The following is a 20,497-nucleotide window of genomic DNA, read 5'->3' on the forward strand; positions in this document are numbered from 1 at the left end:
CCCCAGGCAGATGGGGACAGGCTCAGCTCACACCAGCAGACTGACATTCCAGCATCCAGAGACTGTGGCCAGCCCAGGCAGCGCCAAGAAAGCAGCTCTCCTCCCAACAGCCACTGCACCCCAGCCCACTTCACTTGGCCATGGAGAGCTCCTGGCCCAGTGCAGCAGGAACAGGCAGTAGAAAACTACATCAGGATCACGCCATGAGCTGTGAAACCACAGGGGTAGGGAAAGCAGACAGGCAGCTGCCTTGAGCCTCCCAGCCCAGTTCAGTGCTGTGCCTTCAGTCAGCTTCCATGCACAGAGGAGAGTTTGGAGTGCAAGGGAGGGGGCAAAACTGAGGGACAGAGTTCAGCATAGGGAGGGCTCAGTAGATAGGATTCAGAACCAGTTGAAATGAGATGAACTGCATGAAACAAGTCACCTTCCACTCCACAGTCTAGGCAGAGAAGAAAACACCATCCAGCCTTCTCAAGATCAGCCAGTGCACTTACTGTGCTGAAACCTTTCTCTCACACCACTGTCTGGGATTATCCTCTTTCTTACTACCCCTGGCCAAGAGGATCTCAACAGCTCAGAATAAAACTTGTTTACAGACTGCAGTCACTGCAGCAAAGAAGGTTCCCCTCTAAAGGCTCCAATAAGCCAGGCTGCCCACATCCCCTCCTAAGAAGCCAGCAAAAGGAAACTCTGTACCTCCACATTGACATTTCGGATCTGCACATTGATTAGTGAAAACTCCTGCTGTAGTGTTTGAGGCAGCCCCAGTTGGTCTGTTTTCTTTCCCACTAGGGGATCATTCAGGAAATCTTCTTTTAAGGCTGACAGGAAAGATGGAAAACAAGTTGAGACAAGCTATAACAGGCAGAGTATCTCACATGATGTCAGGAGATAGCCAAGACAGCAGGTTTTCCTCTGCTCTTCTGACAAATGGAGGTATGAGCTTTACCTGGAAAAGATTTGTGAGCTGGGCAGTCTCAACTGTTGTTTGGAGGCAAGTTTCTGACCCTTCTCTTCAAAAAAGAAAAGCTGTCTGCACACAGAGTTCCCAAGAAAGTTACAGAACCTGCCTGTACTTTGTACAATCCTAAATGGTCCTTCTCTTCTCATGTGAGACCCTTTTTCCTCCCTACACAATGCTGCCAGAGTCACAATAGGCTGAACTGGAGCATCTCAGTTCAGCAGAAAAGAACTGCAGCCCTAGCAGTCTCCAGGAGGAGCTCTGGTCTTTGGGACTAAAACCCCACCATTCCTGACTTTCAGGGAAAACTTCCAAAGCATAACAATGCTTTGGGAGAGAGCAGGGAGTATTTCTGGTCCTAATAGAAGCTTAATTCATTTACAGCAGCCATTTGCATTTAATGTTGCAAAGCACTCTAGTGCTTTAACCGCCTTTAAAGACTCATCAAAATACTGTGCCTAACTCTCCAGTTCCAGCACTTTTTAGGAGGACAATAGCCCCTGAAGGCCAGAACACATTTAAACAGCCAGACAAGCGCTGCAGGAAACAAAGAATTACAGTTAAAGTAACAAACTTCACTGAGTTTCAGAAGAATTGGTCTCTGCCTGTGGTTGTGCCCAGCTTTTGCCTTGCTTCTTGCTGTGTAGCTCCATAAGGGCGTTTTGCTGTAGCACCACTTCTTAAGAAAGCAAAATATATTTTATTATGATGGTTCCAAGGACAGAAGGGAAGTCCTGATTTTTCAGCTGTCATTCTCACACTTGCAATATCACATTGCCCAGACTATTCCCAGCAAAAACAAACAAGTGAAAAGAAATGCAAGAAGCTGACCTTTTACAGGCATTTGCCTAGAAGTTACTGACTTTGGTGCAGGGACAAATATCTGGTATTACCACTAACCAATGTGTTGCTGGATTTGGATAGGTAGGATGCTTAGCCAATCATTCTTATTCGCAATTCTACTACAGTGCTTAGATATATTCCAGAAAAGGGAGCTGAAAAGGAGATTAAAGGAAGATCAGTGGCTCTCAGGGAAGATAATTATTTCTAGCTCAAGACACCACATAGCTTACTGAAAAGCCATCTCTGAGGTTCCCAGTATGGGCATTACCCTCCCTTTGTCTTCTCCTCCCATTCCCTTCCAATTAGTTTTTAATCCTCCAAAGTCCCACGTTTGTACAGATTCCTAAAGCTCCTCTATAAGCAGCAGCAAGCGCTGTGCAGTGAAGGCACAGCTGGGGCTCTCTCGTTCACCTGCAGAGCGCTGATCTCTTCAAAAGATCCCCCAAAGTGTTTTACTAATGTAACATGGAGGCTTTGTCTGCAGCTGAAATGTAGCCACTCCGAGGGTGAAGCATCAACAGTCTACAATAGCTTTTTGGCTAGAAAGAACTGAAATTCCTACCTAGGGATTTGCTTGTGTGTTAATCCTGCAGTCCTGTTATTTGCAGCAAAACCTACCCTGCTACAAAAAAGCCATATTCATTCCCTTTGGCCACGAGGAAAACCATAACAGTCTGAACCAAAGAAGAAACCACATGAAAACCAGACCCGCACAGTAAGCACTGTGGGATGGGATGTTTGGATGTGCATCATCAGGGACAGTGGAAGAGTTAACTCTCACTTGTGGAAAAAAGAGAGGCCAGGCATCCAGAATGAGAATGCTCCCAGCTGGAGCGAGAGAGGTTGTGCTGCCTGAGAAGTACTGCTCATGGGGAGCACAGGTATCTGGAGCTTTTTCTATCATCTTATAAAACCCTGACATTGACAGAAATTCTGATGGCTTTCAGAAACTTGTTCTGTTGCCACACAGGACAGGAGGCAGAGAGGAACTTCACTGTTAATTGCTGAGCAAGAAACTTACAGTTAGGAAGAGATGCTTTCACTAAGGGACTGCACAACTGCTCCTGTATTCAAAGACCACTTTCTCCCCTTCTCTGCAGTTTATTGGCAAGCCAAAGGGAGAATCAAGTTGCTTCCCCATAAACCCATCACATGGGGATCCATTGTGGCACAGCTGCAACACTGAAAGGAGCTGTGAATTTACACCCAAACTGATACAAAGGCATTGGTGCACCCAATTCTTCTTCCTCAGTGTAGCTGTAGAAATCCCTTTAGATACCTTTTTTCCATGCACATCATCATGTGATGCTATAACCTCTTCTCCTTGTACTTACACTGTTCAAACACTAACCCTGAACTAACACTAACCCCAGTTTAACCTGGCCAGAGCCTTAACCACACTAAGCCTCCTTCATCTTCCTCCCTTGCATGCTTTCTTTTCTGTAGGGACATAAAATACTTTCTGTCAAAGTGTCTCCCATCCACTCCTCAGTATATCAGAAGCCAGAGATAATATCCCTCCCCTCTCTGCTCTGCTAGCCTTCAGCAACCTTCCATCAATACATGACCAAAAATTCATGACCTGTCTCCATATCTACTTCTGGTGAAGACACCATCAAACACCTCCTTGTTAGATCAGTTCACACAGTGATCCTAGCAGAAATGTTTAGGTACCATGTGTGATGTAAGCAGCTTGTGTCAGAGTGCCTTACTCATACACTCCCTCTTCTGAAGGCTCATCTCTCAACTTGAACTAATCTATCTTCTTAAAAAGCAGAATTTACTTTCTGATTGCCTTACCTTTGGCAACAAGCCACAACTACAACCTAAAGAGCATGCAATTAAATGAAAATCATGACAAGGAAGAGCTTCATTTTACAGCTAGAAACATTGTGTTAGAAGAGAAAAAACTTGGGAGGACCATCCTGAGGAACCCCTAGTGGTTTTCCTCCTCCCCGATGAGGAATCCATTAACCTTTGAAACAGCAGCAAGTTCTGCTTTGCCTATGTTTTCTTATGCCAAGATGTAGCTTCTTCCCACCCCAAAGATGCTGGTGTTTGAGGTTCCACAAGCCCTCACTTCTCTCACCTTCCTCATCCCCATGTCCAGAGTTATGCTGGGGCTCCGTGTCCTGGGGGTGAAGGGTCTTGTCTGGCTCTGGCAGATGCGAAATCCCATCAATGAGGTCCTCAACTCCATCCAGGATATCATTAGCACAGAGCTGAAAAGAACAAACACACCCACATGCTGCACAACAGAATCCAAGTTGTGGGAAGAGCCACCACTAGACAACTCACTTCTCCAGACAGATGGATTTGCAAGGTGGGTCTATCCACGCAACAGTCACGACTAAGACTGCATTGTTCCTGTGACAAAGACAGGTCATCTTTCACTTTCCAGCACCCTCAACTCTGGCACCTCAGACAGTCTGGCCAAATCTCCTGTTCACTTAAAAATTGACAGGGCCAGTCTAAGATAGAGAGGTTTACCTTTAATCAAAACTAAAACAGATATTACTTCAATTCCTTGAATTAACATGTTTAATTTTTTAGATCAAATTTAATAGCAGCACACTTTTCGCATTTGATATTTACACTCCACAAGGATCTAGAGACCCAGGTACATACATGGGGTCTATTGTTCTAGGTCCTCTACCAAAATGAAGCTATAAAACCCTGGATTTGAAATTCAGCACAAGAAAACTGGGAAGATGAAGGGAAGAGAAAGGATAACGGTGTGATGTAGCAAATTACAGCATTGGTCACCAGCAACATGCCATCATGTGCATAGTTTGATCCAGACAAAGACATGGACAAAAGAGTGGGAGCCAGTAGAGGAAAAATAAAGGCTCTGACATGAATGAACAATTGATTTAAAGACAGGAAAGAAATCAAATGTTCACAAATATATCAGGAGAAAAGGGTCGTTTTTCACAGAGAAAGTTTGTTACAGACCTGCAGGACTCCTGCAGGATCTGTGCTGGGACACATGCTTCTCAACATATTCATTAAAAACCTGGAATAGGAGGTGAATAGCGACATGACCAGGTTTGCTGATGCCACCAAGTTTTTCAGGGCAGTAACAAGTGTGGCTGGTGGCAAACAATCACAGAAGGACCTTATAAGAGCAACTATATTAAAATGAAAGATGAACTTTGGCTCAGATAAATATAAAGCAACATACATCAGGAAAAAGTTCAAGCTGAGGGAACAAGATGTAGAAGCAAGACTAAGCTGATGATTTCATGGAATTATGCCAAACAATTTACAAACTAAACTGAGTACTGAGAATTCTCTGGAAAGAGCAAAGCTCAGATCCCCATCCCCAAAGGTATATACTAGAACTGAAAAAGGGTGGTGGAAGGCAAAAGGACAATCAAAGTTCTAGTACAAAGGATGAATTAAATCAAGAACTTTTGACTTGAAAAAGGAGGCAGTTGAGAAGGATATGATGGAGGCATACAGAATCATCAGTAACACAGAGAATATTGCTCATTTCATCTTCAATTGAATGAAATTAGGTGGCAAAATAAACAATGATGATTTTCCACATAACATGCAGAAAAGCCATGAAACTCCTTGTTGTTTGATATTTAAGGTGACAAAAATTTACACAGGTCCAAGAAAAAACAAAAAACAAGTCTATGGAAGTGACATTCATCAAGCTCTATCAAATACAAAGATGCCAGACTCAATGAGCCTCTAAGCTGCAAACAGCAGGAGGCTGACAGGGCATTTGAGAGAAACATCACTCCATGCCTGCCTCCTTCTTATCCCCTCCCAAGACATCAGCTGATGATGTGATAGGGCCATGTGTCCCACTGTGGCCACATGAACCTATGGTATGAGCCAGCACAGCTGTTCTAGTAATTGCATCAGAATCTGTAACTGCTGCAGATCCACACACTCACACCACTCACCCCAGGCTTAGAGGCAATGGATACAAGGGGAGGTAAAGGAGGGCACAATCCCCACATTTACCTGGCACCTAAACCACCAAGAAATAGTCTTGTGGCATTTTAGAGGCAATGCAGGCAGTAACTGCCCTCCACCTTCTCCAAACAAACTTCTGCACTTAATGTTAGACAACAAAGCCTTGTACAGCCACCAAAACTTTTGAGACACCGGCTCAAAAGAGAAGACCCATTGCAGGTCTCCTTGGGGATGTTTTTGGGCTGGAGCTGAAGAGGAAAGTGAAACAGCAGCTGGCTTCTGTGTCTGCAGCTCTGTGATACCAGAGGAGTGACTGGGAGTGCAAGGAAGGGGAGGTGAATCCAGCCTGTAAGAAAAGTGGCTACGGTTCAATAAGCAGAGCGCCCACGTACCCTCTGCAACTGAGAGTCAATCCGCCACATGCGCAGGGTCTGATCCCGGGACCACGTCACCAGCTGGTAATCTTTAGAGCCTAGAGGGGACAGAAACAATCAGAGACCCCACCAGAAAATCTCAGCCTTGCGTTCAGTGTAAACAGATTCAAACAAGCCAGCAGGCACATCCAATGGATAAGGCACTAAACTGAAAGGCACAGAAAGTCCTTTTCAGCTTCAAATTGACCCAGGTACATCAGCCTTTGTGTCTCCTCACACCACAGTCTCCACACCTCTAAACAGGCTGTGATTTACAAGCCAAAAGCACCAAGTACAATGAATGTGACACAACCAGAATAAACAAGACCCACAAAAATGCTCATTTAAATTGAAGAAATAGTATAGTAAAAATAAATGTTTCTCCACTATAACTGTAAAGTGAAAATATCTTTTAGTTATTCAAATCTGTTTCAAGATGTAGATGTTTTAAAACATTTCTAAGCAATGAAAAGATGGTTCTCCCCTTCCTCTTCTTCCTTCTGAAAAAGTTGGATGATGCCAAGTTGAGGTTGTAAGGAAATAGATCTAACCACATACTATTTATCAACAGGCAGAGGTACACAGACCTATTTATGTCCATGTTTAGGTCTTGTGATACAGTTTTAAGTTTCCCTCGTCAAACAGCTGCTATGCTTAAGAATTTGCTGCTGCACAGCTGCTTCCTACACTCCTCTGCTGAGGCACAGGGGCTGTCTAAATACAGCACAACGTACTCTGTGGAAGAAAATTTGTGCTATCTTGCTTGTCTCCACACTGAAGCAGACTTGGAATGTTTGTGTGATTGATTTATGTCGCTTGAGACAAGCAAGAAGTCCAACCCTGGGTATGAATCTATTAAAGCAGCTAAGACAACCAACTGTAGCTCAAGCCTGCTTTAATGCTCATTCACAAACTATCTTAGCCTGTGCCTCCAGATCCTAACACAGCTCTCCATTGCTCTCCTCCTTTCGAAAGAGGAAAATCAAGTTATGGAGAAGGAGGTGACTTAACTGAATGGCCCCAGCAGCTGGTGGGAAAGGACTGGACCAGCACTTTCACACAGCACCGCAAACCTGGAGCACAAGTGACACCAAAGCCAGACATGCACATTCTGTCAGTGGCAGCTGAGGTGCTGGAAACAAAGCTGTGCTCTGTGTGGTTATGCAACCTCTGGTATGGAATTTCCTATTCTTAGCTGCTTACACTAGAAAATTTAGTCAGGACTGAACTCTAACAGCAGACTCTCTATGCCACGTTATTCTTCCCTTGCAGACAAGTAAGGTGTGCTTGCTGGGTCTGTGGTCTGGGATATGCTGGAGGCTGCTGACCCAGGCCATGATGAGGGGTTAACTGGTTAGCCTGCAGCTCAGAGTAGGGAAAGGGTGCCTGTACTCATGCACCTATCTAATAATTTGCACAATTTATACTGAAAGATTCATTTAGAAAGAGACTCCCAGGAGAGTGGAAGCAATGAAAGTCACCACTGACCCACTCATCATTAGGTAGATTTGCTTTGTTAGCATGGAAACAAGGCAGTGCTTCTGTAAGCACTGTCATACAACCAGTAGAGAACAGCTGTAGCTTGAGGGAGGCAGTAGGGGGCAGGAAGGTGGGCAGGAGCTTCTTCAAGGAAAGACAAGAGTCAAAAAGCAATAGCATTGCTGCCAGGAGCCAGGTCTCTGGTTAGCTGACTGCCAGAGTGTAGGGAAGAGAGCACATTCAACCCTGAACTCACCTTCTTTCTGCTTCCTCCACTGGAACTCCAGCACTACATCATCATGTCCTACGAAAGTGTGGACAGGCGTGTTCAGGTCAAAGACATTCCAGAGGAGGAGACTGTTTTCCCGACGGAGCTGGGGGACCATCACTGTCACCAGTCCATTGCTGAAAGGCTTAGGGAGAAACACCCTTCCAGTTAGCCAGGGAGAGTTATGTTTCCATGCTGCTATTATCATACTCTTATTTTTCCCTATTCCCACCAACACAAATGCAAAGGTTTTAAATGAGCTCAGCACAAAACAAAACCAGGCCAAAACCTGGGAAGGTGCAAGGCAATTGCTGTGCAAAAACACTGTGTTTCAAGGGGTAAGCTGCAGTACACTGAGATATTCAATGCAGCTCACTTTAGATAAGTAACTTTTTTTTGCTGCTTCCTCACTTTTCATCTGTGAGGCTGGAGGGATTTCACCACTGACTTTTCACTGGGAACTCTTACTGCAGTCTGCCTGGAGCTGCAAGAACTGCTACCTGGGGACTGAGCCCCAGCAGCTCCTCAGGGTCACAATGCTCAGAGGAACATGGAAACCAGTCCTACACCCCTCACTGCTTGGACAGGGAAAGGGGATCAAGATTCAAGGCACAGCACTGGCTTCAAGCCACATTCAGATCTCTGGGGATTATGACTGATATTAAGAGCCTTAGCTTCACTCGGGTGGGTGCTTGCTCACTCCTCCTCCTGAATGCCCCCACTGTGGATGCTGCTTTTCTACGCCTTTTAGGCGCCAAGAAAGATTTTTAAAATCAACTTAATAATGTCCAAAAGTAGAACTGGTGAGAAACCCTATGGCAGTCCTTTATTTTATGTCTCTTTGTGCATTCTTCTCAGAGCACAAGTGGAACTGGTAGGAGTTTCTCACTGACCGTGTATCTTGCCTTCCAGACGGGAACCTGGCAGGGAAGGATATTGAGGTATTTCCGAGGCTGACGGTAATCCCAGAACTGGAAAAAAAAAAAACAAACCAAGTGAAAGGCAAGCAAAGGCAGGAGTCAGCTGGCTATACTTTCAGGCTGTAGTTTTCCATGTGGCTTGCAGAAAGAACAGACCAAACAGCATGCCAGGGTGCCCACAGCATCATTAGTAATCCCATTCATTAACAGCAGAGACATCCCCAAAGGACAAATACCAAGCTATCAGCATCTGGCAGCATCCCTTAGAAAATGAGCGACTTGGGGTCATATTCACAGTGATCATAGCTTGAGTAATTAGGGCAGGGAGACAGGCAGCCTGCTTGGGCTTTCAGAGCTACAAGGTACCCTGCAGGCTGCCAGCCAATGTGCCAGTCCAGGCTGGAGGCAAGCCCACCCTGCTGTTACTGCTAATTTTCTAATGAAGAATCTAACCTTTTGCTTTGCTAGACTACACATCAATTGCATTTGCCTCAGAGCTTAGCTCAACGTGAATGAACTCCATTTGGCTGACATACAAAGCACACTATTTCCCCCAAATAAGAGGCCCTGCACAGCAGTGCTTGCAGGCAGTCTCTTATGATAATCCTGTTCAACATGAGTTTGGAAACTCCAGCGGCTGAAGTATGTCTCCCCTCAAGTTACTATAATCAGCTTGAGGCTGGCAACATGCATTTCTGGAAAAAGGCTCTTCTGGCATGTGTGGTCTGTTCCTTTCTGGCAAGCAACAGGCAGAGAGAGTTTTCAGCTTCAATACTGCCCTAATCTCCACAGACATGTGGCAAATGTCTGTGCACCCATTCTTCAATCACCTCTCTGCCTGTTCTGAAAGTGCAGTCCTGGCTCAACACCCCAGGTGGCCAGAAACCAAACAATAAAGATCCAGATCTTGCCAATGGCAAAGCACTTCCCAAAACTTCAGCAGCAGCAGAAGGGGATCTGCTCCACCATCCTTCCTACTCCCTAGCAGGAATTCAGAAACAACACTTACCCTGACAGAGTTGTCCTGGCTGGAAGTGGCCAGTGTATACTCATTGTCAGGATGCCAGTCCAGACCGTGGATTTTGGAGAGATGAGCTGCCAAATACTCCACTGCAGTGCTGGGTTTCTGCAAGGAGAGACACTGTCCTTCTCAGCATAGGACACCAGAAAATTGGTCTAGTTCTTTGGCATAAAAAGAAATTTTAACCAGGGCAAGACAGAACAACCACCCCTGCTGGGGAACAGCAAACAGCTCAGCATAAGTAGCTGAAGAAAAAATCCTGGGAAGGTATGGCAAATTCAAGTCACCAAGTGCAGCTCTAACCATACTTTATACTCAGTTCAGCAGTTAAGTACTATGAGATCAAAAGGAAAATGGTAATAGGCGCAGTCTCTGAGGAAGGAGGTTACCTACTCTCTTCAGGCTCTTGGACTCCCAATTCTCTCTAGTTTAAACTGGCCCACAAGAGAGATCTGGGATAAAGTAGTACATTTCCTCAGTATTTATCTGTCACCAGAGGAATATCTGTATTGGGTAGGTGGGAAAACGTATGGACTGTTCAAAAATTCCTCAGCTCACCCTTTTGTCCCATATTCGGACATCCCCATCGTGGCTTGTTGCTAAACAGTTGGCATTTTTCTTGTTCCATTTCACCTGGGAAGCTCCAGCTGCAGCAAAAACAGAGCAGGCCAAAACAAGCAATTAAAGAGCACAGTAGTCCCATTGCCTGGGCCTAGAGCTGCTCTTAGCCCAGGAAAGGCAGTTCAGAGGAAGGATATCCCAGAAGGCCAGCATGAAGGATGGCATGAAAATTATTAACTCCTGGTTCCTCAGTGTATCATTTATATCCTCAGGACAGCAAAGCAAGTCTTCCAGTTGTGTGCCTAGAGATCTTTATCACATCTTCTAGGCAGGGGCTGTACTTGATTAGAATACTCATGTCCATTAGCTCCAATGGAGGAACTTCCTCCAGACCAGAAATGTAGGTTGTCACCTCTTTCCCAAATCACCTCTTTTTATTCAAGTTACTCCTAGGTGCTTAGGGACAGTTTCATCTCCCCCCCACCCCCCATACTATCAGCTGCTACACAGACAACTAGTGCTATTAATCTATGATTAAAATACAGGTGCAGGAGAAGGCTGCAGTGCAGGTGACCTTGGGTGTGACCAGCTGGAGGTGCACTGACTGGGTGGACTAGAAGGTCCATCTGCTAAAATATACCACAGAAGTCAAAGACACCAATGGCAGTGTAAAGAAACTGGATGACGGTCCAGATATGACTCATATGTGGTATCATGAGGGTCAGTCAAATCAGATGATGGGTGGTTATTTCTAATAGAAACAAAGCACAGCTTCAGTTAATGTGGATTGTTCAGGTATTGTAAGCATAATGTATCTGCTCATCCTTATTCTGCCAGTATTTTCAAACCTTTTGAGCTATCAGAAAGGTGAGATCCATGAGAAAGCTCAACAGATCTCAGCCTGCTGCTATTCCCCACCTCCACTACCCACCTCCTGCTGCATGGTGAGCAGATTCATCCTGACAACCTGGCAAAAAGCTATTCTGGGGGATAAAAAGCTGCAAATAGACTGCCAGTTGATTGATTTGATCCACTCACTGAAGGGTACACAAATGTCTGGACCAGCATTAAACAGCAGCAGGCACAGGAGGCAGGAAGGAAGCAAGGAAGCTTTCTGGGGAGCAGACTGCTGGGCTGGCTCAGCCATGAAACCTCACCCCAGACACCAGAACTGACCACTGCTTCTCTGTGACTCAGTAAGGTTTTATGCATTTCTCTGACAGAGAGGTCTGCTGGCTGGGAGGGGAATGGGAGCTGCCTAAGGAGATGTAAGCAGCAGAGCAAGAGAGTCATACATTGGAAGGATTGCTCCAGTATTGGGGACAGTAACTCAGGGAAAGGATGTTTTGCTCATCATCCGTGCCCAGTCCCAGCTCCAGACAGTGAGGACAGACTCACAGCACCTGCCAGCTGGCAGTATTGCAGGGGCTGGACATACACCTTGCCAGCAGCCAGGACAAGAGCCTTTCCAGAGAAAGCACAGCCCAAAGACAGCAGCTTGTGTGCTCCCTGCATGTGGCATGTGCCCCAGGGAAGTGGATGCAGCCAACTGCTGTATCCAACACTGAGTGAATGAGGGGACAGGCTGGCACAGAGAGCTGCTTGGGGTATGGTTTAGCTCCTCATTTGATTCAATCAAATATAAAAGGACGTGAAGAAATTACAGACAGGCAACCCAGGACAAGCAGGGCAGCAAGGTGGTTAAGCAGGGAGGAAGCTCCATGTGGCCATTCACCAATGCTGGGGCAGCAAATCCAAGTACCATGACTGCCTTTCATGCCTGGGAACTTCAATGGACTCCACATCTCTTCTGAATTCTGCTTCTCTAAAAGGAGTAAACTGGAGCCTCTCAGGCTGCTCCTACATGGGACAATCACACATGGTGGCACTCCTGCACTTTGCCACACCTGGCCTTGGAGCATGAAGGGAGGGAAGAATAACAGCAGGGGCATGCAACAATAAGGTTGTTTAATGCCTACATTACACACGTCAGACTTACCAACTGCAGAGAGTGAAACCGTGGGCTTCCTGGTGTCTCTGAAATACAATGTGGCCACTGTAAGTACACACAGCATAGTCCAGCCTTCCCAGCCAGCTCCCTGCTATTCCAGCACTAAGGTAATTGCTGCCTTGGGACCTAATGTACCTTCTGCTTACCAAAATACACCAGCACTAAATGGAATAAAGGTGACCAGCTAGAGGACAACAACCATCCTGGAAGTGTTCAAGGCCAGGCTGGATGGGTCTCAGAGCAACCTGGTCTACTGGAAGGTGTACCTGCACTTGGCAGAGGGATGGAACTAGATTTTTAAGGTCCATTCCAACCCAAACCATTCTATGATCCTGTCTTGCCAGCACATGCAGCAGGAAGTTTAGGACAGAGACAGAGCTGGACTGGATCAGAGGGAGGAGAAACATACACAAAGTGTGGCATATTGCAACTGGGTAGGCAAGGAAACAGGGCTCATGAATTGTTGCTGTGGGAAGCAACAAAACAGCATTTCCAAGGAGGATTAAAGGAACAAACAGAGCTGTGGAAGCACTCAACAAAAGACACTGATGCGTTCGTGGAGCCTTTGCAGATTCTGATTCAAAGCAGATGGAGTAGTTACTACAGAGCAAAAACTTCATGTCTAGCATATAATAACAAAATTAGTAGAAAAAAAGCCCAGCTGTGTGCAGACCAAATTCTGTCTACAAACCAAATTTTGCAGCAGCAGAAACCAGTGTGGCACCATGATAACTCCTAGTGGACAGGGCATAGATAAAGGCAATAATTTACTTCCTGGCCTTGCTCCTCAGGATTTCACCTGCTTTTTCATGAAAAGTAACAGGGAAAATAAGGAATATTATCTTCAGCTTTTTCTGGTTGCTGAAAAACAGAACATTTTCTGGAATGGACTGCACCCCTCCCTCTAAGAATTTCTGCCTAATCAAAAAGTTATTTTGTATGAAAAATTAAGTGGGGAATTTCCAGCTGCCCTTACTGCAGGGCTACCTCCTTAGGGTGTGATAAGAGACAGCCACTTCAGCAGGATGTTAATTTGCTGGAGGCCAGCAGCACCAGCACCTCAGTGCCACAGCAAGCTCGGAGCCTTTCCCAGCACAAGTGGGATGTAGAAGCTTTCAGAGACTGCCTAAGGAAGCAGTTCTGGGCAAGTGATACAGGCAGACACAAAACAATGGAAGGGCACAATAGAGTTAAAGGAGGAGTTCTGATAACAACCTTCAGACATCTCTATTTTTTCTTCTTGGCATTAAGATAGTATCACAGGAAAACAACCGGCAGTTATTGTATCTCTGTGTCTTTTAATTACACATTAATAATATATTGTCATTCTCAAGCACCATTTAACCAAGGATCTAAGTGCTTGTTCATAGGAACTAAGCAAGCCTCCGGGTAGCCTGGTGCAGTGGGGTTATATAATTATCCTCCTATTATAACTGAGCAAGGGAGGCAGAGAGGAACAATGTGATTTGCTGGGGGTCATAAAGAGCTGTACAGCTAGCAAGAGAACCCAGCAGTCCCAGTACCAGCTCCTTGCTTCTCAGGTGTAAAATCTGCAGCTTAAATTTGGACATATAGCTGGAAATATCTGCTACCCTGAAAATACTCATAGCAGAAAGCAACAGCAGGAAACAAGAGAAGGTACAAACAGGAAAACCTTCCTGAATACCATCGCCAGTCTTCCCACTACTGAGGGAGAACCAGCAACAATTAATGAATTTAGTAGAAAATGGCTATAGGATCATGAAACGGTGCTCATTAACTGAGCTAAAAAAAAAAACCCAGCAGACTGAGGAACAACCCTGGGCTCCAGGAAAAGCCCCCAAGGAAATATCTGAAGTGGGCAGGGAGTGAAGCGAGACAGTTGTAGCTTAACTGTGCCACTCTACTGCCCTTCACTGACTCTGAACTGGCTTGAAAATAGGGGAACAGAAGTCATCTTGGAGACAATAGGAAATAGGTGAAGACCCCAGAAGCACAGCTAAAGAGCAGCTCCCATCAGGGTGTGCTTTTCCCTGCAAGCTGATAATTATAGAAAACAGTCCCAGTGATTTCCCCAAAATGCAGAAACATTCTGATTCTTACTTGATGTCCCAGATGTAGATGTATGTGTCCACAGAACTGGTGACCAGTAGGTCTGGTTCAAACACTGCCCAATCCAGGTCACTGCAAATGCAAAATCATAGATCAGTAAAGAAAAGCACACAGATGTTGCGTCAACTTTTCACAAGCTGCCAGTACATTCTCCAACAAATTCACAGCAACTCCATGACATCTACTGAAACTTTTAAAGTAAAAAGCAAGATCTTAATAATTTCTCTAAGTAAATTCCAAGAAGCAATGAAATGCTTCTAAGTAAATTCCAGTGAAGCATCCTCCTAGTCCTGAACTTTACAGCTACTGTGCGTGTGCTCTTTCCCCTCCAGGCAAAGGGACACTGTCTCAGAGAGTTCCCAGCAACCACACAACCTTGGCATCAACCCCTCACTCTGGGATGTCTCACTGTTGGGAACACCAAGTGCACCTGGGACACAAACAGCCTCCAGTCAGCCCAAACAACTGTCATTTCAAGAGCTGCAAACACTTCCCACAGTCAGGAGTTTAAGTAAAAGCAGTCCCTCAACTGCATTTCCAACCCAGCATTGAAATGTGACCTTAAAATAAGAGGCAAAAATCTCCCCTGCACCACTGTAACATTCTCTAAACTTGGTCTTTGGGATTACCTGCCTTAATTAAGCTGCTATCACACAGAAACACAGCTGGGATTCTATTTAATAAACATGCTGTTTCCCAGATGATGGCTGCTGCTCTTTACAGCCTTAGGACAGCAGCCTAAGGCAATGACATTTGAGCCATCCAGGGGTAAGTTGATAAACTGGGGGAGCCATGAGAGGGGGAGCCACTTCACACATGACATCATCACCAAATGGGAAGGTACTTCAGGTCCAGAGAAGTGAGTAAAAACAGGCTCAGAGCAGAGCCTGAGTGGGGCCAGGACCAAAACATTCAGCTTCTATGAAACAATGCATTATTTTCCACTCAGCAGCCCACAGCATTGTTTGTTCTTCACCTGATCACACGTGTGTGTCCTTGCAGAGATGTGCAAACTTCCCCATTACCTTCCTTCCACTTATACAGGTCAACGCGCTGATTGCTCTGCAATTAGATGGAAGAAAGGAGAGACAGTCTCAGGCCAACAAGGTAGGAGATGGATCTGTGTGTTAGGACCAGGTTCCCTTCACTTTGAACAACCTCAGTTAACAATGAGTCATGCTGTGATTAGCAAAGTCCTTGCCCAAAGCAGGAGAGCAAAGATGAAATACAGGCTGCAAGGACTTTCAAAAGCTTACACTTTAATTACACCCACTTAAAACTTGAGATAAACTAGAAAGGGAGAAAAAAATCCCACATTGCAAAATCTTTCCATGAAATTATGTTCTCAGAGTCTTTATTTCCTAACAACATGCTGTAACTGCAGGCAACGGGCAGACAAATTCTCTCTGCAGGAATACCCTGCCAGTCTGTTACATTCACAAGTGGAGGTTTTGGTGAGGGGGATGATGGATTACCACTGGTCGTCCTCAGCTCTCTCTCAGTTCCCTTCTGGGATAATCAGGGCCATTGCCAAACACAAACAATACAGTCTAATGGCTTCAAGGACACCTCCTCAAGGGTATTCCTCCAATCCTTGCCAGCCCAGGAGAAAAGCTTTAAGTGTTTATCACTAGCTGTAAAAAACAACAGCAAACCAGATGTATCAATGACAACATTACTAAGGGTTCCTTCGCTCATTCCAGGAATAAATCCTTGCCCAAATGCAGCCACATGCAAAGTTACTTGAAACTAGTTATTGTGCTGTAAATTCATGTTCTGTCTCAATCAAGGTTCACTTCAGGCCAAGCCAAGTCTAATCTTTCTGGGGCTGGAATTCCTTTGTGGGTGCATACAGAGTGCCAAGCACAGAGGATCATGACTGGAAATTAATGCAGATTTTGCAAAACCTGAAAGAACACGACCTTAAAATGTTATTTTCATTAGCCCCCTGTTTTCAGACTTTTAGGCAGATGAGGGAAAATATAAGAGACTTCACAGAAACACACAGTTGTTGAGGTTGAAAAAGACCTCTAAAATCACTGAGTCCAACTGCTACGTTACAATTTTTGTGGCAGTTTTTTTTGTGGTGGTGGATTTTCTTCCTACCCCAAAGCTGCTTCATGTGAATTTCAACTTGCAGATAGATAAAACATTACAGCTTTCTTTGAAATCAAAGGTCTCATCCCAGCTCAGCAATAATACATGACATTTCTCTAACTGCTCACAGCAGGGCTGCACAAGACCTTAGGGCAAGAAAAAACTCTTTGCATGTTTCTCATTGACAGAAGTATTTAAGGGGTAGAGTGAAATTACCCAAAGGGATTTATCCAGGACTCCAGAGACAAGACACAAGATAATGATCACCAGAGAGACTGCTCCTCCCAACAGGAGCATTTTCTAAAAAACTGATTTTTGTAAGTATCAGTATTCACTTCCAACAATTTCATCACCCCCTTGTTCAAGAATCTGTGGCCACACAAAAGGAAAAACAGTGATCTAGGATTGAAAACAACACCATTTCTGAAACAGCAGCTTAGGAGTCCCCAAAAAACATGCTTGAGCCAGAGGGCAGACACAGCCAAGCACAGCAAAAGAACTTGCTCCAGCTCTTCTGGAAAGAAGCTAAACACAAGGACAAATTCCCCTCTGCCTGTACCACTTCCAATTAACAGGACTTCAAACCAGATGATGCTGCTGGCAAACGGGATGGCAGCCTTTTACATCCCTTTTCCATCCACGGGGATGCAGAAGGGTAAGACCCTTGGGCTGTTTACAACAGTGAAATGGCTTGAAAGGTGGTATTTTTGACCCAAACTGAAAAAGCTGCCTGATCTCATCTTGGGGATTTCTCAAACAGTGTGTCTCAGCAACTATGTTCAAATCCCCAGAGCATCACAGCATCTTTTTTTATAAACAGAAGCAGCAAGGTTTGATGCCAGCTACACCTGGTTTCAGTCTGAACAAGATGGGTTCCTGTATCCATTCAGTGCAGCAAGAGGTAGGAGTGCTCAGATGGGTGAGATGGTCACAGCTCTCCTTTGCACCAGGGTCCTGCTCAGATCAGCATGAACTCATCACTGGAAATTGTCTTCAGAGTGTGTTTGAAAAGAAGCTTTCCTGCTCCACTTGTGACCTGCCCGGTGCATTTCCTTACTTGGTTTTGGTGTCCACAGACTGCACCTACAAGTGGCATTGAAGGACACCTTTTTGCCAGTTTTACTAACTCTCTGCTCAGAAGACTGCTGCTGAAGGCACCTTTAAGATATCAGACATGTGCCAGAGCTGGAAAGAGACAGGCTGGGGAATGTCAAAGAGCAAACAGCCAGAGGCTCCCAGCTGACAGCACCAGTCCACTTTTAAAACTGCCTTTTAATTAAAAATATAGCAAATCCAGGAACAAAAATCCTAAGAAATCACCTTCAACTAGGTGTTTTCTCAAAAGAATAGACAGAAAGATTTCTCCATCCCTAGCTAGTCCAGGACTCTCAGGCTATAAAAGCAGATAACACAGCAGAAAAGGCAGCTCAGCCTGAAAACAGTCTGCACCTGGCTGGTGCCAGTGGCCATGGTGCTGTGGGTGGGTGATGGCTGAGCAGAGCTCAGGGCCCTGGGTGAACAAGCTGCAGAGCATGACAGTCCAAGCACAGAGCAGAGCTGAAAACTGCACTCGGTCTCATACAGCCATTACTGCTTCTTCAGCCCAACCCACTGCCTCATGGAACGTCTCACTGACACAATCCATGCCCAGCTGCAAAACCCAAGCTGTAAGCCAGTATTGACCTGTGCTATTTACAGACTGCCTGGTGCACCACAGCCGAGCAGCAAGGCAGGGAGGTGAAAATAAAACAGCACAGAGCAAGAAATTCAAGAAGTGCACAAATCTCAGACTAGAAATCAGAAAAAAAGATAACTTCCCTCCAGAAAAGAACCATTTGGATGCTTGATTTATTTGGCAAAGTGTTTTGTAAATGACAAGCAAGGAAAACCAGATGCAACCCTGACTGCCCAATAACTGAGAGCCATTCAGCTGAACACCTCACTGGCAGTAAATCAGAATTAGGCCTTGATCTTGCAATGTGACTTGCAGAAGCATGTCCGTGCCAGCTCCACACAGCCTTCCAGCTCTGCAGAGGCTCACCCATGAAAGAAAGACCAGGGAAGAAGATGAGTTACAGCTTTTAAATGAGTGAACTCACTGAAGCTGCAAAGTAGTAGGCGTAGCTGTCGTGGGGGTTCCACTGCACCGCGCCAATGTCCCACTTGCTCTGCCGGGAGATCTTCCGGTGACCCTCGTTTGGTGCATCCAGGTTGACGATGTAGAGGAAACGGCGGCTGCAAGACACACAGACACAAAGGGGCTGCACCTCACAGAACTGATCTCAAAACCTCAAGCTCACATGGAGTTCACAGCCTTTTGTCTAGAGGCACAAGAACCAAAAGAAGAGAAGCATTCCACGAGATAAGTGAAAACACTATTCCTGAAAATGCGACATTTGACTACATACTTCAGAATTGACTTTAAAAAACCCACAAGCCCTCAACAAAGTCAAGACACACTGAAAGTAAACAGGATCTGCAAATGTAATAGATAGCTTGCACCACAGAAAAACCCAGATAACTTGGACAAAAAAGAAGTGCTGGAAAATGGTGCAAACACATTCAAACAGGCTTTGCAGGCCTAACGCTGCAGCAGCAGAGCCTAAGTGACACAGTCCCAGGAGTGCAATGCAACAGCTTCAGCCTGGATAGGTTGCTCTGAGCAAGAGTTAATGAGCCTTGACAAAGATGATTCTACGTGGGTGCTTCTTTCCACACCAGTCTGAGGGCTTGGTTCTAACCAACAGTACAAAAACACCTGCACAGAGCTCATGCTCAGCTGCAGCAGCTTTTTAACGTGGGTGGACACAGTCCTGCTCAGATTTGGTTCCATTACTTACCTGAGCTAACTCTATATGCAGCACAAATAATGCTGCATGATAGCAAACCTGAGCTCATACATCCTGCTGGATGTGGCCAATTCCCCACAAAGCAAGGTATCATCCCGTGTGATTCATCTTACAAGCAGGAGAAACTGCCCAGAAATAATTGTGAGCCAGCTGAACCCTATGGAGGACCAGCATCAAAACAGAATGAACCCTACATAATTACCCACATGAGCATCATCTCTCAGCTACAAAGTGACCACACAGCTGCTCTGAGCACTGGCCATTCCTCCTGTTATTCCTGTTCAGTACTGCCAGACTAAGGGTTTACCAGAAGTGAGCATCGCTTTGAGCAATGCTCAAAGGATTCGGTTCCTAAAGCTGACCAAAGATCAACTATAGTCACATGATTCTGAAATGAACATCCTAATGATTCTGAAATGAACATCCTGTGTCACTGATAGGGGGACAGGATTAGCTGATAGTACTGAAAAGCAGAAGCTGGAAAGGTTGAAGACTTGCCCTGGAGGTGGATACATAAAACCAAGCTCTCCTGGAAACTTGGGCAACTTGGAAGTCTGTGGCACCTACTGTGTTTGTATCATCCCACACTGAACCAGCAGAGAAGCAGAGCCCCATGGGAATATTTGAGGCAAATTTTGTTAGATAATAATCTAATCCATATTTCAAGACAATCCAAATAGTACTTCATGATGCTCCATCTCCCATATGGGGATTTGGAAAGGAATTTACCAGGAAAGCCACACCAGTATTTTATTGTGCTCTTGTTGCTGTCTCTTCCATCTGTATCCCAATGGGAACATGACCCAGAATCAGTTTCATTAAGCCTTGAACAGAATTCAGCTGCACCTTTCTGAAACAATCCATCAACCCTCCAGCTGAGGTCAGCCTGAAGGTTGCTGGTCTGGCTTGTGGAAATGACTGTCACACTTCTAACGGGGACTGTCACACTCACCCCGAGAGAACCGCACGCTGTCCCAGGCAATCCACTGACATCGCAGTTGCCTGTTAAAGAGAAACACAGAACAAAATTAAATAAAACCTGTCAGGTCA

General features: G+C 45.3%; 1 protein-coding gene across 2 annotated transcripts in view; it reads right to left on the minus strand.

The window, feature by feature from the left end:
• The window catches only part of WDR59 (WD repeat domain 59), a 48,714-nt gene that overhangs the window by 24,051 nt on the left and 4,166 nt on the right, over nt 1-20,497 (minus strand). The window contains exons 2-13 of one of the 2 annotated variants that reach the window (XM_084215325.1): nt 20,400-20,449; nt 18,698-18,833; nt 15,478-15,563; nt 14,493-14,573; nt 12,399-12,436; nt 10,397-10,485; nt 9,827-9,943; nt 8,791-8,868; nt 7,886-8,042; nt 6,130-6,209; nt 3,894-4,026; nt 697-821 (exon numbers count right to left, since the gene is read on the minus strand). In XM_084215325.1, coding sequence (XP_084071451.1) covers nt 697-821; nt 3,894-4,026; nt 6,130-6,209; nt 7,886-8,042; nt 8,791-8,868; nt 9,827-9,943; nt 10,397-10,485; nt 12,399-12,436; nt 14,493-14,573; nt 15,478-15,563; nt 18,698-18,833; nt 20,400-20,449 — 1,170 coding nt within the window. Of the gene's footprint in view, nt 1-696; nt 822-3,893; nt 4,027-6,129; nt 6,210-7,885; nt 8,043-8,790; nt 8,869-9,826; nt 9,944-10,396; nt 10,486-12,398; nt 12,437-14,492; nt 14,574-15,477; nt 15,564-18,697; nt 18,834-20,399; nt 20,450-20,497 lie in introns of those variants that run through there. The other variant, XM_084215326.1, reaches the window with a different exon arrangement.

This window comes from Fringilla coelebs (assembly GCF_963513975.1).
Source record: "Fringilla coelebs genome assembly, chromosome: 14".
NCBI lineage: Eukaryota > Metazoa > Chordata > Aves > Passeriformes > Fringillidae > Fringilla > Fringilla coelebs.